Source organism: Chenopodium album, chromosome 4 (genome assembly GCF_948465745.1).
Source record: "Chenopodium album chromosome 4, dcCheAlbu1.1, whole genome shotgun sequence".
In the NCBI taxonomy this organism is placed as follows: Eukaryota; Viridiplantae; Streptophyta; class Magnoliopsida; order Caryophyllales; family Amaranthaceae; genus Chenopodium; species Chenopodium album.
In genome coordinates, this window is record NC_137837.1 from 64,950,666 (window position 1) to 64,971,492 (window position 20,827).

The window sequence follows — 20,827 nt, forward strand, 5'->3', positions numbered from 1 at the left end:
ATTCCTGAACTAAATTTACTACCTTCATTGTCTCCTTGGGGCTTAACTCTTCTAAGGAAAGAGCTTTTTCAATATTTTGTACCTCATCACCCCAAATGCTTGCATTATCGCTGGATAAATTCCCGCAGAGAACTTCCTCCAAGGGATCCTTAGCAAAAACCTGTGGCAAGCTATCAACACAAATATTGTCCATTATATCAATTGTATCAATATAACAACAATTTTCCTCCAACATAGGCCCTTTCAAAACCTTCCCTAAATTAAAGGTAACGTTATCGTCGCCTACAGAAAGGGTCAGTTTACCATTTTTCACATCAATAATAGCTCCTGCAGTGTGGAGGAAAGGCCTACCTAATATAATGGGTATTTGTGTGTCCTCTGCCATATCTAAAACAACAAAATCAATTGGAATGAAAAATTTACCAACTCTGACAGGTACGTCCTCTAAAATTCCCAAGGGATATTTTACCGAACAATCTGCCATTTGTAAAGTTATATTAGTAATTTTCAATTCCCCCATATTTAATTTAGCACATATAGATGATGGCATGACACTGACACTAGCACCCAGATCACATAAAGCCTTATCAATAAAAACATTCCCAATGTGACAAGGGATAGAAAAACTACCGGGATCCTTTAATTTAGGAGGTGATTTATTTTGCAAATAAGCGCTACACTCCTCTGTGAAAGCTACAGTTTCTACTTCGTTAAAGGCCCTTTTTCTAGTCAGAATGTCTTTCATGAATTTAGCATAAGCAGGTACTTGAGTGATTAAATCAGTGAAAGGGACTGTTACCTGCAGGTTTTTCACGACCTCTAAAAACTTACCGAATTGTTTATCAAGCTTACTCTTCAGTTGTCTATTAGGGAATGGAAGCTTGATAATTGGGCTCTGCACAACTCCTCCCTTATCCTGCAATTTACCCTGCACAGAAACATTGGTAGGGTTAGTGTCTTTTTGTAGCCCTGCAGGGCTAGCAGAATTACCGTTTGATGTAGAGGAATCTAGATTAGAAACTGGTCCATCTTCCTGTGGCATAGGGGGTCCATCATAATGGGAACCGCTCCTTAAAGTGATTGCATTAGCATGATCTGTAGGATGGATAGGCTGTGACGGTAGAGCTCCCTGCTGACGGGATTGTAGGGTAGATGAAAGTTGTGCAATTTGATTGTCCATGATTTTATTGTGGGCTAGGATAGAATCAATTTGCGCATCCCTACTCTCCATGTGCTTTTGCATATTAGCTAGCATCGCTCTAATTTCTGTCATGGCAGGGTCGGAAGATGATGAGGGTGATACTTGGCTTTTCTGGCCGGCATTAGGATGATAATATTTTTGCTGTGGTGGGGGTTGCTGTTGTGGTTGTTGTGGAGGTGGAGGGTTTTGTACATTGGTACTCCGGTATGAAAGGTAAGGATGATTTTTATAACCGGCATTGTAGGAATTGGAATAGGGGTTATTTTGCCTATAGGTTTGAAAGGCATTAACCTGTTCCATAGAGCTCCTACAATCTTGCTCCCAATGACCTACAATTCCACAATTTTCACAAAAAGCTTCATGGTTAGCAACAGCAGAAACATTAGCTACAGAGTTAGGAGTAGTAGTAAGATTATCTAATTTTTGACAAATAGAAGTTAATTGAGCTTGCAAAAAGGATACAGAATCGACATTATGTTTCCCCTTATTTGCAAACCCCCTCGGATTCCCATATTGGGAATTGTGTATTGCCATGTCCTCGATAACCTGTCCTGCATCATCCACATTTAAATTCATAAACCTCCCACTAGCTGCCGAATCTAGTACTGATCTGGAAGAATTTCCAAGTCCATTATAGAATGCTTGGATCAATTGCCATTGTGCTAGATTGTGGTGGGGGCACTCTCTCTGTAGATCCTTGAACCTCTCCCAAGCCTCATATAGTGTTTCGTCGGCCTCTTGAGCGAAGTTCTGAATAGAACTTCTTAGCACCGCTGTTCTCTCTGCAGGATAATATTTATTATAAAAGTTCAAAGCAAGAGTTTCCCAGTCAGTAATACCAAGTGCAGTTCTATTCAAACCATTAAACCATAATTTTTCTTTGCCACATAAAGAAAAAGGAAAAAGAATCTCCCTGATTTGGTCCTGCGTAACCCCGGCTTGTCTAATGGTGTTACAATATTGGCAGAAATCTGCGATGTGAAGATTAGGATCTTCACCCTTAGCTCCGCTGAACTGCTTCCTCTCTATCATAGTGATAAATTGGGGCTTGATCTCAAATTGAACTCCATCTAGAGCCGGAGTAGGAGTAAGGTGCGGGAAATCTGTGAGCTTCGGTTGCGAATAATCACTGAGTTTCTTCTGGGCTGTCATCTCTGATTCCAAATCTGAAGGAATATCTGTATCACTAGAATCAGTGGGAGGATCTCTTCGATCGTTGTCCTCCTCAGATCCCGCCAGAATTTGTCTGTAGAGTCTCCTTTGCCTATGAAAAGAACGCTCGATCTCAGGATCAAAAGGGATGTCACCTGATCTAGAACACCTGGGCATAAACAAAGAACTAAAGACAAATATGAGATTTGCCTCAAAGAACTAATGTTCTCTGAGGCAAAAGGGGGGGATAATCTAGACTACAAAAATATAATCAGAAAATAAAAATAAAACCGTTTCCCCGGCAACGGCGCCAAATTTTGACAGGGTAAAGTCGTATCCCCTAATCAAAAGTAATTACCTAAATCACTAACTAAGGTAGATAGGGAAGTAGGGTCGAACTCCACAGGGAAACAGGTCTTTTTAATTCTAATTAATTAATATAATCTAAATTACCTAAGTAACCAATATTTTGAATGTGAATTCTATACTACGAAGAATGAGTTTAGGGAGAAAAGAATCAATAAAAAGGAAACCTAGGGTCACAGGTTCACCAATAATTAATATTCCGGGATAAAACGAAGTAATTAATAATTAACAATTCATAGATAATATGATTAACAGGCTCTCGCAATTTATTAACCAACATAGATCTAACAGGCTCTCGCAATTTATTAGACCTAAGTTCCTATTAAAAATAGCCTTTAATATTAAATCAACATCTGCTCGATTCATCAATTCAATATTGCTAAACATTCACAACCAAATTACATCTGCTCGATTCATATTCTAATTGCAAAGAATTAAAACAATTCAATAGGAAATTATCATGCAATATCAACAATCAATAATAACAAGCTATCCCTTCATATTAATTATGGATCCCCTTAAACCCTAGAATTAAACTACTCACTAATCATCATAACTAATCCAATCAAATAAACAATTAAAAACATAAACAAGAAAACAATTAAAATAGCTGAAATTAGAAAGGGAAGAAATTGTACCAAACAAATCTGGAATTAATGAAGGAATTAAGTACAAGAGTTAGAGAGAATTTAAGAGAGAGAAAAATACTAAGTAGAGAGAGAAAGTCTAAGAGAAAGAAGGTACGTAAAAAAATCCGTACAAAACGTATATATACTTCCCCTAAAACAAGAATTAACTAAACTAAATCAGACACTAGGAAAAACACGCGCCCGATCGGGCGAAGGGGCGCCCGATCGGGCCCGCCTTTTTTTCTATGCCCAGTCTAAAGTGCCGCGCCCGATCGAGCTCATGCTCACCCGATCGGGCGCGCCTTTCTTGATAGCCTTCATGCGCGCAACCGCCCGATCGGGCGTATGCTTGCCCGATCGGGCCCGGTCTTCATCTTCAAGGCTTGGACTTCGATCGGGCTAGATTTCTCGGCCCAATCCATATTTCCTCTCGGGTCTCGAATACATGGTCCAATTGCCTCGTGATCCAAATAACCGAGCCCTTAATCACTGGCTCGATGGCTCTAGCCAGCCTTGGGCTCCAAAAGTGGTCGTGTTCCTCCAATGCTCGTAGTCGCTTCATAAAAATCCCGGGAAAATACTCCAAAGGTGTAATTCCTTGCAAAACTTAACCAAAACTACGAAAACACTAGAAAACACATATTAGTAATAAAAGTGGCCCCAAAAGGCCAAAAACACTACTAATTATGACCGAGGGACGGGGGTAAAATACTATATAAAATAGACATATCAATTGATTTGATTAATTTTATGATGTAGACATCATGCTTAGATTGTTATTATGATATTCCTAGTATCATGTCTAGGGTACTTTTAATATTAAATATGATTGTTATGATGCCTTTTATTTTCTTTCTAATATTTATGATTGTTAGTATCATGTTAGGGCTAAAGATTTGATCTTTATTGCTTAGTGACATGCTAGGGTTTGTTATTAATCTTGTTGGTATCATGCCTAGGATCTTGCAATTATTATGCTTTAATATTAACATGAACATGATTATGATTATAATCGTTATAATTTATGATTATGAATATTATCATTATTTTTTTGATGATAATTATTTTATTTATGATGATATTATTATTATTATAATTATTATTCATGATATTGATTATTTATTGTGTTGCTTGATTATTTATATTTATTGCTTAATCATGCCTTTTATGCATGCTTAAAGGGAATTTGGTACTTGTAATCGCGCTTAATAAGATAATTAATAATCTTGTTAGGTTAACTTTGATTATAATTCAAGTGATCGCCAATAATAGTTTATTTGTGCATTAAATTCAACCAACATAGATTAAACAGGTTTAGGGTTAATCCTATTGATTGCATGTTAATCGGAAAGCGCACATGAATACGAGCAGAATAAAGTAGAGGCCTATTATTAGGGCAGGTTCAATCTCTTTTAGGTTGGATTTGTACCTTCATCCCCGAACCCTTATTTGGTTCATGACCTTATGGAGTTGACGATCTCTTGGATCGTTAAGGGGTGTAACCTTCACCTCGTGAACGGTTTACAAGTTCCTAAAAAAACTTGTTGGCGACTCTTTTGCTCTATCTTCTTCCCTTTTGGACGCCACCGTACTTTAGTGTATGATCACAGTGGGGTTCAAGCTAGTGGGATTAAAGCTTGAAACTATTCCCTACAATAGTGTATTGTTATCGGGCCTATCTCATGAGCCCTAAACTATTTGCTAGGTTGTATATATACGCTTGCTATACTCTAATGAAAACTACGGAAAATTATTTCTTGACATGGTATCGGAGCCAATATACTCTAAACACTAAAAACCTCTAAACTTCTACTCTAAATTTCTGACGTTTTACTCTGAATTTCTACTCTAAATTGCTACTCTACATTACCGAATTGCTGAATTACTACTTTAGATTGCTAAATTTCTGATTTTTTTTTTCTCTGAATTTTCGACCCTAAATTGCTGAACTTTTGACCCTAAATTGCTGAATTTTTTCTCTTAATTCTACTCTACAATTCGATCTCTCAACAATGGTGAATGTTGAATTATCTTCTTCTCTTTTATCTAATGAATTGAAGCGTCATGCTAAGTCCCAATTATATTGTACCCATTGCAATCGATCGGGACATGATTTTAATGGTTGTTTTCTTGTCCACGGCCTCCCCGATTGGTGGCTGGATAAATATGGTCATAAGGGGCGTTCTTCTTCTTCGGCTGATGTCACTTATCCGGCTGAACCTCTCTGTACTACTACTGAACCATTCTGTACTGCTGCCACATCTTCTATCGTTACTCTACTACCGCAGCCTTCGCCAAGCCGCGGGAATACCCTGCGGTCCTGTCCCGCGGGTGCTACTACAACCCAACAGTTTCTGCCTGGCCGCGGGAATATCCCGCGACCCTTACCTGCGGCCGCTGCTACCACAATGGCTACTACCATCGCCGCTGCGCCTACTACTGCTTCGACCCCTGCTGCTGCTGTCCATTGCTCGTCAAACACGAGGATCGGTGATTATTTTTCTTCATCTTGGATAATAGACACGGGTGCCTCACATCATGTAACGAGTGATGAGTCTTTTGTATTTGAAACTCAATCAATTTTACCATGCCCCGTTGGTCTTTCCGATGGTGCTCAAGCCTTTGCCACAAAGGAGGGTCGTGTTTTCTTGGCGGATGGAATTATCCTTGAACACATCCTATTTGTTCCTAAACTGAATTGCAATTTGATTTCGGTGTCTAAGTTGATTGATGATTCTAATTGCTTTGTCCGATTCACTAATTCTCTTTGTGCTATACAGGATCAAACCTCGGGGAGCTTACTTGGAAGCGGTGAACGAATAGATGGACTATATTATTTCCGGCGTCTCCCAAAAGTGTGTGCTCTCACGGGACCGGAGATTTCTACATTTGAGTTGTAGCATCGTCGTTTGGGGCATCCGTCGGAGGAAATTGTCAAATTGCTTCCTGCTATTCGAGGTAGTACTAGTACTAAGTGTTTGCATAAAGCTTGTAAAATTTATCCTCTAGCTAAACAAACCCGAGACAATTTTCCTAATAGTGATAGTCGTGCTAGTCGTATTCTTGAAATGATACATTGTGATTTGTGGGGACCGTATAAGACTGCTTCTACTTGTGGTGCTAAATATTTTTTGACGATTGTTGATGATTTTTCACGTGGTGTTTGGGTTTATTTATTGAATGACAAAAATGAAGTTTATTCTTCTTTTTGCTCTTTCTTTGCTATGGTTAAATGTCAATTTGATGTCAAATGTGTGCGGAGTGACAATGGCACAGAATTCAAACCCATGATTCCATATTTTACTGAAAATAACATTCTTTTCCAAACCTCTTGTGTTGGCACACCTCAACAAAATGGTCGGGTAGAGCGTAAACACCAACATATATTGAATGTGAGTCGTGCTTTGATGTTTCAAGGCAATTTGTCAATTACTTTTTGGGGTGAGTGTGTCCTTGGAGCGGTTTATCTCATTAATCGTACACCCGGCCTCTTCTTTGTTAGCCAACAAAACTCCAAATAAAATTCTATTTGATAAACAACCAAACTTTGATGAATTGCGTGTTTTTGGGTGTTTATGTTTTGCTCACAATAAAAAGCCAAGGGTGACAAATTTGCCCCCCGGAGTAGGAAATGTGTGTTTGTCGGGTACCCTCATGGGAAGAAAGGTTGGAAATGCTATGACTTAGAAACCGGTGACATTTTTGTATCTCGTGATGTAAAATTTCATGAGAGCGATTTTCCGTTTATTTCTCATGAGGGAACGAGTATGAGCGTTGAGGGGGGGTCACCCGAGGTTGTTGGGGTTGATAGTGATTTTTTGGATGATTTAGAGTATGTTTTAGAGGTGGGTGAGGAGGCCATTGTACATGACACCCATGTCAACCCTGTTCGCAACACTCCTGTGACAGCACCACCCACCCACCCATACCACTGCTCCCAGCCACGGCATCCCTGTGGCAGCAGACTCTGCCCACACCCCTGCTGCCAACACCGCTCGTACCAGTCTGGACAGCATCTCCAGTGCTGCCAGCAGCACCTTTGCAGCGTCATCTGCTGCTGCTACTGTTCCGGACAGCAGTGAGGTTGCTGCTCCGGTTTCTTCTGATTCTTCTTCTATTTTATTGGACCGCAGTCAACGTCCAAGGCAACCCCCGGGGTGGCACCGGGATTATGTCGCACACACTATATCTCTACCTAGTCCATCTATCTCGCAATGTTCATCGTCTACTCTATGCTCCTCAGGTACTCCTTACCTCTTAGCACATTTTGTGAATTGTGATAAATTTTCTGTGCGACACCGTGTTTTTATTGCAGCTGTTGACACGATGATTGAGCCTCGTAATTTCAAGGAGGCACTGCAAGATGAGGGGTGGAAAGAAGCTATGCAAAAAGAAATTGATGCATTAGAAAAAAAATGGCACATGGGTAATGGAAAAATTGCCTCCGCTCTTGGGTGTCGATGGGTTTACAAGGTCAAACTTAATTCTGATGGCACACTCGAGAGATTGAAGGCTCGTCTTGTTATATTTTGTAATCATCAGGTTGACGGTATTAATTACAATGAGACTTTTGCTCCCGTTGCTAAAATGGTCACTGTTCGTGCTTTTCTTGATGTTGCTGCTGCAAAGAATTGGGAATTGCATCAGATGGATGTCCACAATGCATTTCTTCATGATGAACTTGAAGAGGAAGTTTATATGAAGCTTCCCCCTAGGTTTCATGGCTCTCAACCTGGTATGGTGTGTCGTCTTCTGAAGTCGTTGTATGATCTTCGACAAGCACCTCGTTGTTGGTATTCTAAATTGGCCTCCTCTCTGAAAAGATACGGATTTGTGCAATCGTACTCTGACTATTCTCTTTTTACTCTGCAATCTGGGTATATTCAGCTTAGTGTTCTGGTGTATGTTGATGATTTGATAATTTCTGGTAATGATTTTTCTGCGATTTCACAATTCAAGTCATACTTGAGTGATTGTTTTCATATGAAAGATTTGGGTGTTTTGAAATATTTTCTTGGTGTTGAGGTTGCTCGTAGTCCAGAAGGCATACTTTAATGTCAACGGAAATATACACTTGACATTATTGCAGAGTCTGGTTTGCTAGGTGCTCATCCGGCAGCTACTCCTATTGAGCAGAATCATACTCTGGCGAAATCAGAGTCCTCTTTTCTTTCCGATCCAGAGCAGTATCGACGGCTTGTGGGTCGTCTGATTTATTTGTCTTTTACTAGACCGGATTTGACATACGCGGTGCATATTTTGTCTCAATTTATGCAACGAACACCCGCGACAGGACCATTGGGAAGCTGCTCTTCGTACAGTGCGGTACTTGAAAGGATGTCCGGGTCAGGGAATCCTTTTGAGTTCAAATTGTGATTTACATATTACAGGTTGGTGTGATTTGGATTGGGTAGGTTGTCCCTTGTCGCGACGTTCTATCTCTGGCTGGTTGGTGTTTCTTGGTGCTTCTCCTATATCTTGGAAGACTAAGAAACAGAACACTGTGGCCAAGTCTTCTTCAGAGGCCGAATTCTGCTCAATGTCTAAAACCACTGATGAGTTGAAATGGTTAAAGGCTCATCTTCTGAGTTTGGGTGTCTCGCATCCCCGCGCTATGAGTTTGTTTTGTGATAATCAATCTGCTTTGTATATTGCACAGAATCCGGTTTACCATGAGCGTACCAAGCACATTGAGGTGGATTGTTATTATCTTCGTGATGTGATTCAGGATGGTGTCATTAGTCCGTCTTATGTGAAGACAACGGACCAATTAGCGGATATATTCACCAAGGCTTTGAGTAAAAGTCCATTCATGTATTTACTTGGCAAGGTAGGCATTTGTGATTTGCATGCTCCAACTTGAGGGGGGGGGGGTGTTAGGGCCTATTATTGTGTATAGTCAGGGGCGGACCTTTGTTGAGACGGGTCGTGGTCCGGCCCCCTTAATTTTTCTAAGCTATTGGTTTTAAGTAATACAATGTCTAATAATTACACTTAAAAAGTTATGACATAGTGGTTAAGTATTGTTATTTTTTAGCAAAAGGTTGGAGGATCAAACCTTGGCCCCCCAAACTTTTTGGCCCAAGATCCGCCATTGTGTATAGTGTATTGTTATCGGGCCTATCTCATGAGCCCTAATATAATTGCTAGGTTGTATATATACGTTTGCTATACTCTAATGAAAACTACGAAAAATTATTTCTTGACAGAATATGAGTATTAAATATGTACTTGTCATGGGTGGTGGGTACTGATCGATATGGAGGGGGTATTTGACCCGGTTTATCAATTTGTCATTTCTAATAGTAGTGTTAATTTAACATTAAATTATACCTTCAAATATCTCTCTACACCAACCCTTGATCCCCTTACATTGAGCATACGCTGGATACCATTAGAATGAATTATGCCACCATGGCACATGGAGGGTCATTAACTCTTTGAAGAAAATTATATGATAAAATGGCCATCAATTAATTTGTGGTACTAAAATAACTTGTTTAGAAGAGAAATGAAATAGAAATGACTAAAATTATATGATAAGACAATTCATCTTACTAAACTATATCAGATTAAAAATCAGTTGAATTAATATCGGATCGGGTGATTTTAATTATTTCGAATGAGGTTATACAAACTGGACTTGCTGGACTATGTAATTCTACTCCAACTCAACCCAAACTCCCAAAGCCAAAATCAGTAAAATAAAGCTAAACCCAACCATCCCACATCAAAACTCGGCTCAACTCGGGTCGCAACCACCTCTATGGCTCTAACCCTAGTCCTGTGAATCCGTGATCAATCTAAGTCAATTACTTGTGGATGGGTTGAACTTTACTAGATCATTAATCATTCATTTTACCTTTCACCAAGTCTAAATATTGGTGGTCAGCCCACCTGTAGTAGTTAGCCGTCATATTTCAGGCACCAAAAGTCAAGCACACACCCCTGACCCAGAACACAAATAAACTATAAACATCAACAATATGATGGCAGTTGTTGAAACATATGAAATTGAACACAATTGGGTCATAAACATGGTGACTGACTTGGTCAATTACTATACATTTTTTCTTAATATTTCAACTGTCATTACATCACATCACATCAACCAAAATAATATCAAATTATCTTTCATTGGGAAGTTGGGAAAGTGGACATTTTAATGTAGTATGACAATCTTAAAGTCCATTAATTCTATGTTTATTATTGTATTATTACATATTATTCCAAACTTAGCCTGTTGAGTTCGGGCTGTCGTCGGCGGTGGCTTAAGTTTCTGATTGATTGTTTGAGATTGAGTTTGATATTTGAAGGGAAGATATGAAGTGGGTATGTCAAGAATTGGGGATGAGGAGCATTCTGCTACTGCTGTTGGCAGTTTGTCTGTGTCTGTCAATTGGAGTTCAGGCCCAAATTACTGATCCTTCTGAAGGTCAATCTTTTTCTGTATATGTTGCTGTCATTTTTGTTTTTACATAATTTAAATTTTTTTGTTTTGTTTTGTGTTTTTTGTTTGTGTTGGGATAAATAGATATAAATGAAACAGTCACGAATAAAGATAATAAAGGATGTTTACAATAATTTATTGTGAGACCGGAGTGACTGTTTCTATTTAAGGAGCGAACTTGTTACTTTTTGAGGGGGGTAATTTTTTTTTTATGCTAAGTTAGTGTGAGACGATATCACACAAAATTGGCTTAATTTTTTACATAATGTTGGTACATATGTTGTGTGGGAGAGAGACAGCTTCCAATTTGATGGGGGCATTGGATCCTGAATTCAGTAGATATAGTTCTATGTTAAATTGTTTGATGAATAGCTAATGAATATATTGTTCTAGTGAGACGTTATGACTTGATTACTTTGAAAGAATGTGTTGGATCATAGCCAGTTTTTTGGTGTTTGTGGTTGGGATTTAGAAAGAAAGGCTAGCTTTAATCGAGTAGATATCTCATCTTTTGGCACATTTGGGAGGTAGTTAAGTCGAAACATGAGCTGTCTTAGTCTTTCCTCTAACCAAATTAGACTCAAATAGTGGTGTATCTTCGAAGTCCTGCATAATTTGGCTTAGATTTTACGAAGTACAATTCAGTGTTTCTTACTTTCAGTTGCAGTACTTTTCTTCATTATATGAGAGCTGCACTGCTTATTGGCTAATTATACCTAAACTCTTTCCTCTCTCAGGAAACATTTAGCTTAAGGTGGTTTGATAACATGCAACAGATTGTCTAAACTATGGTTTCCTTGTTGCTCACTAAGACACATATTGAACTTTCTTGAATCGCTTTGTTCTCTACAGTTAGCGCTTTGAAAGAAATAAGAAGAAATTTGATTGATCCAATGAAGAATTTAAGCAACTGGGACCGGGGAGATCCTTGCTCGTCTAATTGGACAGGAATTGTTTGCTACAATAGGACATTGGATGATGGTTATATGCATGTACAGGAACTGTAAGTCTTTTTTCTAAGCTTATACAAATTACTTTTATACAAGGCAGTACCAATAACAAGTTAGATTGGACAGGCATTAACATAAACAATATTACCACAATGTAGGACATTCTGTCATATATGTTAGTATAATGTCAGTAACATCTCTTGTTTTTCCTTACAGGGAACTCTTGAATATGAATTTATCAGGATCATTGTCACCAAAACTTGGAAACTTGACCTACTTGAAAATTTTGTGAGCCTCTGAGCCAAACTTTTTGCTGCTCCAATTATCTTCTTTCCACAAGGATATTTTGTTAGTGTTACTTTGTTTAATAATTTTGTTATATGTTTTGGTTTTTTAAGGGACTTTATGTGGAACAAAATAAGTGGGAGCATACCAAAGGAGATAGGAAATATCAAAACATTGGAACTCTTGTAAGCTACTTTATTTAAGAATGACTAAATTCATTAAATATTTTCTCACTAAGTCGTACCACTTCGAAACTTATCCAGCTATATGTACCATTATTGCCTTAATTTAAACTTCTCTACTACTATGTACACTACTGTAATGCCTTCTGTTGTAAAGTAATATATTCATACACTTATGGGTGTTTTAGGCTTGTGAACGGAAATCAGCTGACAGGTCCCTTGCCAGAAGAGCTTGGATATCTTCCTAATCTAAATCGTATACAGATTGATCAAAATAAGATATCTGGGGAGCTACCTAAATCATTTGCAAACTTGAATAAAACAAAGCACTTGTAAGTCCATGTTTGTTTCTGTATACCTAAAGTATTTCCTTATACGTCATCTTTTTATTAATTACCGGATGCTCTAATACTACTTGCAGCCATATGAATAACAATTCTATTAGTGGTCAAATTCCTCATGAACTATCAAGACTGCCAGCACTTGTTCACTTGTAAGTTGATAAACTCTCCCTGTTTATATTACAAGCAAAAATTTGATATTTTATTTCATAATAGTTTTTCTGTGCATCGGAAAATTTCATTCTTTTTTCCTTAGCTGACCAAATTATGTGGCAGTCTGCTAGACAATAACAATCTTTCAGGCCATCTTCCCCCTGAGTTCTCTGAACTGCCCAACTTGCTGATCATGTAAGTTTTGTTTACTGAATTTCTTTAAATTTCCCTTATTTTTGTACTCGTACCTTTTTCTTATTTTTAATTGTTTGCTAAGTTATGTTATGAATAAGCACTAAAGCAAAAGTAAGCACTAAAGCAAAAGTAAGTTATTTAGAAGAACAAAGTTTACAAGTTATGAGCACAGTGAGAGCTTGTAAAAAAAGAAAGAACGCAAACCCCAATCACATTGCACATATCAATGAAATCCTTGTAATACAGGTGCAGAGAAATGCAAGAAATCAATCAATTGACAAGATTTAGCAACAATATTTTGGGAAATAGTATGCCTTCTTTCAACTACACGTAGGAAGCACACACCTCTTCTGCTCTCTCAAGGCCTACATACTTTCTAAACATAGCAGATCAGACTACAATATGATAATGATCAGACATTCAGACATGTTACTGATTTGACGAGTCCAAGTTCTTTTGCTAAATTGTGGAGATCCTCCATACATCTATGTATTTTTTACTCTATAACTGTGTAATATCGCAAAAATAACATGGGTGATATAATTCTTGCTGTTTCATTTTGCTGCATGCGCAGAGCAGGAAAACTGCCACTCTATGTGCTCTTTATAGCCATAATATCTTTCCTTTACAGGGATTTTTTTTTTACAAAAAGAAATATAATTGTAATTTATTGTTATGATCAACTCTTGATACTTATCTTTTCCTTACATTGCAGCCAACTTGACAACAACCACTTTGATGGGACTACTATTCCAGCAAGCTATAGCAACATGTCTAAATTGTTGAAAATGTAAGAAGCTCATTGTCTTAGTATAAGAAAGTATTAGTACATTTACTGATAATAATCGACTGAAGGGTATTCTTAGATAAAAAGTACTGACTGCATGAAGCTTGAGGGTGTAAAAATTTATTGTTTTCACAAAGTTCACAATGTCCTTTTAATTTATACTACCTTTTTTGCTATTTTAAGGCAACTATACCTGGAAGATGACTAGTTCTAATATACTGTAATAAGTAACGATAAAACAGTTTGTGATTTTATAAGTCTGTACTTTTCCCATGATTCCTCAAGTCAATTCTTGTGTCCAGCCTTAAATGGAGGACCAATCTACTTTTAATCAGCATGTCAAGTTTCTTATGTTGGCCTTTTCTTTTACTTTTCATCTTTGGTGGTTTGTTAGGAGTCTGAGGAACTGTGGATTACAAGGAGAAATTCCCGACCTGAGCAAAATACCACAACTAAGTTATATGTAAGCCACAAGTTCTGCATACTCCTTAATGTTGTATTACTCCGTAATTGAAGTCAGCTTCTACAGACTTCAATTACTTCCTTAATCTTGCATAATATGTTACTGGAATTCATTTTCCTAGTCTGTTTTATAGTAGTCAGTGTAGCACTAATGTCCCCGTTTCCTGTTTTCTGAGTTTCAGAGACCTCAGTTCAAATCAGTTGAGTGGCTCCATACCATCTAACAAGTTTTCAGATAATATGACCACTATGTAAGCTCCCTTGATGTGCAGAGGCCCTATGGTTATGTATATTAGATGATTTCCCGCATGAAGGAAGTATAATCCTTATCATAACAAATTTATCATCGATTTTTGACATATGTTTATGGCTTTTGGCAGCATTTTGTCAAACAACAGTCTTACTGGAAACATACCTGTCAACTTTTCGAGGCTGCCTTTTATTGAGAGACTGTAAGACCTGCTTCCTTCATGTTCTTAAAATCTTAAATATGTCACTAATTAACTTGTGATTCAAGAAATTATATTCTGCTAAAGTTTTTTATCAGAAGATATCTGTAATTACTCTTCTGTTGCAGGTCACTTGCAGATAATCAGCTGAATGGTTCCGTGCCTGGCACAATTTGGGAAAATAGAATTTTAACCAACGGTCACAAACTTATCTTGTAAGCCATTAGCCCATTCCCCTACATCAGACATCTACCTCTATTTCAATTATAGTGCTTCTACATGCATTTAATTTACATCCTTAACAATCCTGGCATGACATTCTTTGACTAGTTCTCTTATTATTTGCTTATAATGACTGAATTCATTTACCTTTTTTTTTTTTTTTTGTGCTTGATTTAATTTTACAGTGTCTTGAACATTGCAGAGATTTTAAGAATAATATGCTGTCAAACATTTCTGGGAGTACAAACATTCCGCCAAATGTTACACTTCAGTAAAGTCTAAACTTCTAAACTATAAATTCTGTCTTCAAGTTATAGTGATGAAAACATATAAGAAGCTTGTTTTCATGATTCTAACTTTTCTGAATTATAATCTCAGCCTTGAAGGGAATCCTTTGTGCTCAAGGGCAAACTTGAACCGCTTTTGTGGTTCAAATCAAGATGGAATTGAAAGCGAAATCCCTAAAAATATTCCTGTTTCTTGTCCAAGTCAAGCATGTCCACCATCTTATGAGTATCCACCTGGTCATCCTGAGTCCTGTGTCTGTGCTGCACCTTTGATAATTGAATATCGTTTAAAAAGTCCTGGATTTTTACGCTTTGGACCATACCAGAATGGATTTGAGGAATACCTATCATCTGGTCTCAGATTAAATCTTTCCCAGCTAGACATTAATTCTGTCACTTGGCAAGAAGGCCCTCGGCTGAAGATGTCCTTGAAGCTTTTTCCTGATAACAGTTCTCATGTTTTCAATAGTAGTGAAGTTCGGCGTATCTGGAGAATGTTTACTGGATGGCAGGTACCAGATAATGATACTTTTGGACCTTATGAATTGCTTGACTTCATCCTACTGGATCCTTACAAGAAAGGCATGTCTAAATCTCTAAACCTTTTACTTTATTGAGCTTGATTTTTCTGGGTTGTCAAAGAATTAAAGTTGAGATATGAGCTATCTTCATGGAGTGGCTTTTGTGATTTTAGCTACTGGACTCAACTCTGTACACTTCATTTGTTCGAGATAGTTACCGTAGTTCGCTTCTATCCTATCTATTCCAAACTGATGAATAAATATGTTCTTAGGTAGATATACATGCTGGTATTCTGGTAATACTCCATTGAAAGAATCTCAAAGAAACTTCTTAAGGTGCAATTGACTGTGTTTCAGTATCAATTGTCTTTTTGGTATTTTCAGAATGTGAACTAAATATAAACTTGTTTCACTATGTATCTGACCTAAAAGAACTCATTTGGCAAATATCTTTTATCTTTTATCACAACCAAAATTATTGTATGTGATTATAATACTTGGGGCACCATTCATCAACTTCTATGATATATGCTACTGCAGATTTTGGTATACCTACATCAAAATCTGGTGGAGTAAGCGGCGGAGCACTTGCTGGTATAATACTTGGGACATTAGCTTTTGCAATTACCTTATCAGCAGCTGTATCACTTATTATTTATAAAATATATTTAAGGAGGAGGCCCCATGGAGGTCCATACAGCCGTCACCGAGGTAAGCAACTGCAAACATTTCTTGCACATTATAGATAATTTGTAATAATTGGATCCTGGGATAGAAATAAGCAAGAGAAACTATTTGAAAAGACAATGAAGAAGTGAATGGGATGAGAATTAACAAGAATTTGAACCATTGAATTTTACTTGAAAGAAAAAAGAAACTTTTTTTCTTTATTCTTTTCTTTTCCATAATAACATTGTATCTGCTTTGTACACCAGCAGTGTCCAGAAACCCCATCAAAATTGATGGGGTCAAGGGATTCAGTTATGAGGAAATGGCAGTTGCTACCAACAACTTTTCTGAATCCCAGCAAGTGGGGCAAGGAGGCTATGGAAAGGTATATAAAGGAATTCTTGCTGATGGATCGGTAGTGGCTATCAAGCGCGCACAAGAAGGATCATTACAGGGTGACAAGGAATTTTTTACAGAAATAGAGTTGCTATCAAGGCTACATCACCGGAATCTTGTCTCTTTGGTTGGCTATTGTGATGAAGAAGGTGAACAGGTATCCACCTTGCCTTTAAACTTTAATTTTTCATTATATCCATGAAAATTTAATCTGCCAATACTCTTCAGTAGATGTACAATCAATTAGTATTGTAGTTATTCAATAAGTTGTATTCCTCAAGTTTTCTTTTCAGAAATTACTGATTATCACTTGGAGTTCTGTGCTAAAGGATTATTGGTTTATAATTGTTTTCTTTTTCTTGTGATTGTTATGCAGATGCTGATTTATGAATTTATGCCAAATGGAACTTTAAGGGAACATATTTCGGGTATGAATGCCATACTAACTCTGATTCATATATCTTACTAAAGGTGTTTGTTATTATTCCATCTAAATTGATAATGAATGAAGAGATAAGCCGGTTGGAAGTCAAAGTCTGAATTGATCCACGGATTTAATAATTTCACAATTACATAACTGATAATTTCTTCTCATGAATGTTATATTTTATTTTGTGTCTAAGAGCTTGATAATCAGCTTATTGCTTGCAACAGCTAAGTGCCAACAACCTCTGAACTTCGCCTCAAGATTAAGAGTTGCACTAGGTTCTGCCAAGGGGGTCCTTTACTTGCATACTGAAGCTGATCCTCCAATATTTCATCGTGATATAAAGGCCACCAACATATTACTAGACTCCAAATATATGGCAAAAGTTGCTGATTTTGGACTATCACGACTTGCACCAGTTCCTGACATTGAAGGACTTACCCCAACTCATGTATCTACAGTTGTTAAAGGGACACCGGTATGTTTTTACTGCATAACATGTGCGATATGTGAAGTTACCAACATGGTAGCATCTTGTCTTGACCTCTGAATGCTCCTTGCATTGTTTAGAATTTCTAGATTTATATAATTTTTGCTATACTGCGGCAAATAATCATTGACGGCCTATTAAATAGAGGTAATGCCATAATGGTAAATAATCCAAGTAAGTTTGCAAAAAAAAAAAAATTCCGATGAAAATGTGCATGGTAATGCTTTTTCATATCTAACATGACTGACAAAATGTGTTTTCTTCATAAATATACTTTACTACTCTATACCACTTATATTCATGGGATTATGGGGTAGTCAGTGGTATTGAAAGATTTATTATTAAAAAATTACATGATTCTGAAATATGGTTCTATGCTTCTATCACAATGGACAATGACAAAAGTTTTCTTGCAAAATTTATCACGAGTTTTGGCCATTACCACCATTTATTACTGGCAATTAAACAGGTCGTAAAAGTATTCAATAGATACATAGTTTAGAAGATTCATATTCACTCGAGTATTGACAAAGACTTTCAGAGTGATACCAATAGAGTGTCTTCCACACCACATATTTGTAAAGGAGAAGATTAAATAGAGAAATGAGTCATAGATCAACTTTTGATATTAGCCACAAAAGTTAATTGTCATTTAGAATGTAACAATTAGAGCTGATCACATTAGGTATGTTTCTACGATTATGTGAAATCAATTCCATTCTGTTTAAACAATTTGTGATTTTGTGAAATCAATTTCGTTCTGTTTGGAATTTTTTCATATCAGGTCTAATTTGCTAGGCAGTCAACCTGAAACTTCTGGTTGTCACAGATTAGTTGATCCAGGATCATAAAATTATCTGTAAAGCCACATTTAGCCAAGAGATGCACCAAGTTTAATGAGCTTTTGCTTTCAACAGTTAATTGAGGAAATAAAAGGCAGCTACAATGCCTAAAATGTTCGATGCAAACATACCTCTTTCATGCAGAGATACATCATTTAGTAGACTGAAACATCTCCAATGTAGCCTATGTAGGTCGCTAGGCTGTTATACCTTTTTACGGTGTTGGTACTCCAGTGTAAGAACTCTAAGTGTATTTTTCAGGTTTTCAAAGGCTGTAAACCTTTAGGAGGGATTTATATAACATGTTTTTCTGGTGCACTCACAATATGCTGCTAACTTTATTCACCATTTGGCTCTAATTTTTCTATAGAAAAATGGATTGCAAATTATAAACTGATCATCTTTGACGTCATTTGCAGGGATACCTTGACCCCGAGTACTTCTTAACCCACAAGCTGACTGATAAAAGTGATGTTTACAGTCTTGGAGTTGTTTTTCTAGAACTTCTGACAGGGATGCATCCAATTTCACATGGAAAAAATATCGTTCGAGAGGTATTCCTTTGTACACTTGATTAGTGTGTTGGTACTGAATCACGTGTGTGTGCATGTGTGTGTGTGTGTGCGCGTGCGTGCATGCTATAAATTGTTATACAAATTTTATAAGCATAATGTATACATCCTCTACTGTTGTCGTAAATAGATTGGTGCAAAAGCACAGCTTGATGCTTTTGGAGTTCAGCTTGTAATGCTGTCTTCAGGGTAACTTGCTAGCCAGGAAATCAGCTGAAATTTTGTTTACTGTATATTTGGTACTAGGTCAATACGGCATTTCAGGCTGGTACTATATTTTCTGTGATTGATGAGCGGATGGGATCTTACCCTTCTGAGTGCGTGGAGAAGTTTCTGAGTCTGGCGCTTAGATGCTGTCAAGACCAGACAGATGCTAGGCCAGCAATGATGGAGGTTGTCCGAGAACTGGAAAATATATCTAGTTTGATGCCAGATTTTGAATCTTCAAGTATGCCTTCAGGAAGCATTTCTTCACCAAGTTACTCATCCAATATGAGGCACCCATTCATCTCGTCTGATGTTTCTGGCAGTGATCTTATTAGTGGAGTTGTTCCTGACATTAATCCAAGATAAATCCTGATAAAGAGATACTATCTAAGGCCTGTGTATAGAGGGATATTATTAAGCTCGTTGCGAACAGTTCCATGTTAAAATTTTAGTGTTTATTTGCAGTTAACTTCAAGTTTATTGAGTTGTAATATTTGTGGAACACAAAACTCTTTAATCTTGTGCAGGTATATATGTGTATGTTTACATGTAACTTGGCGGATTTTCAGAATTGAAATTTTTTGTTCTGCCCTGTATCTTGTAGACGAAAAATTCATCTTTATGCTTTGTGCAATTGCTTACAAGTCATGGCAGCAGAGGGGAAAGGGTTTGACTTTTCAAATTAAGTTTCAACTAGCCTTCTGGCCCGTGCAATGCACGGTTTATTTATAGGTATACTATATAAATAATTATTTTTTAATATATTTATATTGGCAAATGAATAGTTTATAGAGGAGAAGAAGAGGTAAAAATTGAATGCAATTGTAGTAGAAATTAAACTGGAGGAAAGTGAACCAAACAACATTCAATAATTTATACATGTATTGAATTAAAGTTTTTTTTTTTTTTCATATGAGAAAAGGGATTAAAAAAAGAATGGAGAAAAAAAAAATGAAATGTACATGTGGCATTATAGGGATGATGGTTTTTGTTTTTAAATACTAACTAATAAAGTATAGACATAGATTAGCTACTTGACACTGCACAATTTTAAAAGTTAATCAATATATATTCATTATTGCTAACATAAGTTCTCTCAATGATGATAAAATACAACGAAGTATTAAATGACTAAAACAAATATGCAAAATTAAATACATTAATATGAATTATGACCCAACAACAACCATGGACATGAACTTGTCTTTTATAATAATGACCGATATTTAGAAAGAACTTTTTCGTCCTCTGGAAAGAATTCTCACGGTCTAATCCCATGGCTCAACCTTGGACATGTGGGTTCAACAATTCGAAGTGCTTTTCTTGCATGTTTCCGATGGAATCGTAGTTTTGCAAATTTTTCCTAAGTGTGTTCCTGGACAGGTGGGTAACTAAGGAGTAAGGATTCTGTAAAAACTTTGTTTGAGCAATGGACCAGAGAGAGTGGTGGTCTAGCTCCTTCCCCTGCTGAAATTAACAATCTACTAAAGAGTAAAGACACTCAACAACATGCAAGCTATGTCACCAAAGATCATTCCTGTGATTTGTTTGCTTTGTTTATTAACTTCTTCTGTTCATGTCAATGAGTGTCT

The 20,827-nt window shown here is 37.1% G+C and overlaps 1 protein-coding gene across 2 annotated transcripts; it reads left to right on the plus strand.

Moving 5' to 3' along the window:
- Positions 1 to 10,153: 10,153 nt before the first annotated feature.
- LOC145627091 (putative LRR receptor-like serine/threonine-protein kinase At1g06840) lies at positions 10,154 to 19,788 on the plus strand. 2 transcript variants are annotated; one of them, XM_081679487.1, is made up of 20 exons: positions 10,154 to 10,783; positions 11,651 to 11,801; positions 11,965 to 12,036; positions 12,147 to 12,218; positions 12,404 to 12,547; positions 12,637 to 12,708; positions 12,833 to 12,904; positions 13,620 to 13,694; positions 14,086 to 14,154; positions 14,336 to 14,404; positions 14,534 to 14,605; positions 14,731 to 14,817; positions 15,027 to 15,095; positions 15,203 to 15,693; positions 16,173 to 16,343; positions 16,568 to 16,854; positions 17,074 to 17,125; positions 17,352 to 17,602; positions 18,876 to 19,010; positions 19,275 to 19,788. In XM_081679487.1, the coding sequence occupies exons 1-20, from the start codon at positions 10,672 to 10,674 to the stop codon at positions 19,599 to 19,601; spliced, it is 2,850 nt and encodes a 949-aa protein (XP_081535613.1). In that variant the 5' UTR covers positions 10,154 to 10,671; the 3' UTR covers positions 19,602 to 19,788. The 2 variants fall into 2 exon arrangements, with proteins under 2 accessions (XP_081535613.1, XP_081535614.1); XM_081679488.1 differs by having other exon boundaries at positions 16,571 to 16,854.
- Positions 19,789 to 20,827: the final 1,039 nt, after the last annotated feature.

Bases quoted from the DNA above. Each gene is read 5' to 3' on its own strand.
- LOC145627091 (XM_081679487.1), top strand. From the start codon at position 10,672: ATGAAGTGGGTATGTCAAGAATTGGGGATGAGGAGCATTCTGCTACTG. The intron at 16,855-17,073 runs GTATCCACCTTG...ATTGTTATGCAG, and splicing joins GTGATGAAGAAGGTGAACAG to ATGCTGATTTATGAATTTAT. The intron at 19,011-19,274 runs GTATTCCTTTGT...ATTTGGTACTAG, and splicing joins GAAAAAATATCGTTCGAGAG to GTCAATACGGCATTTCAGGC.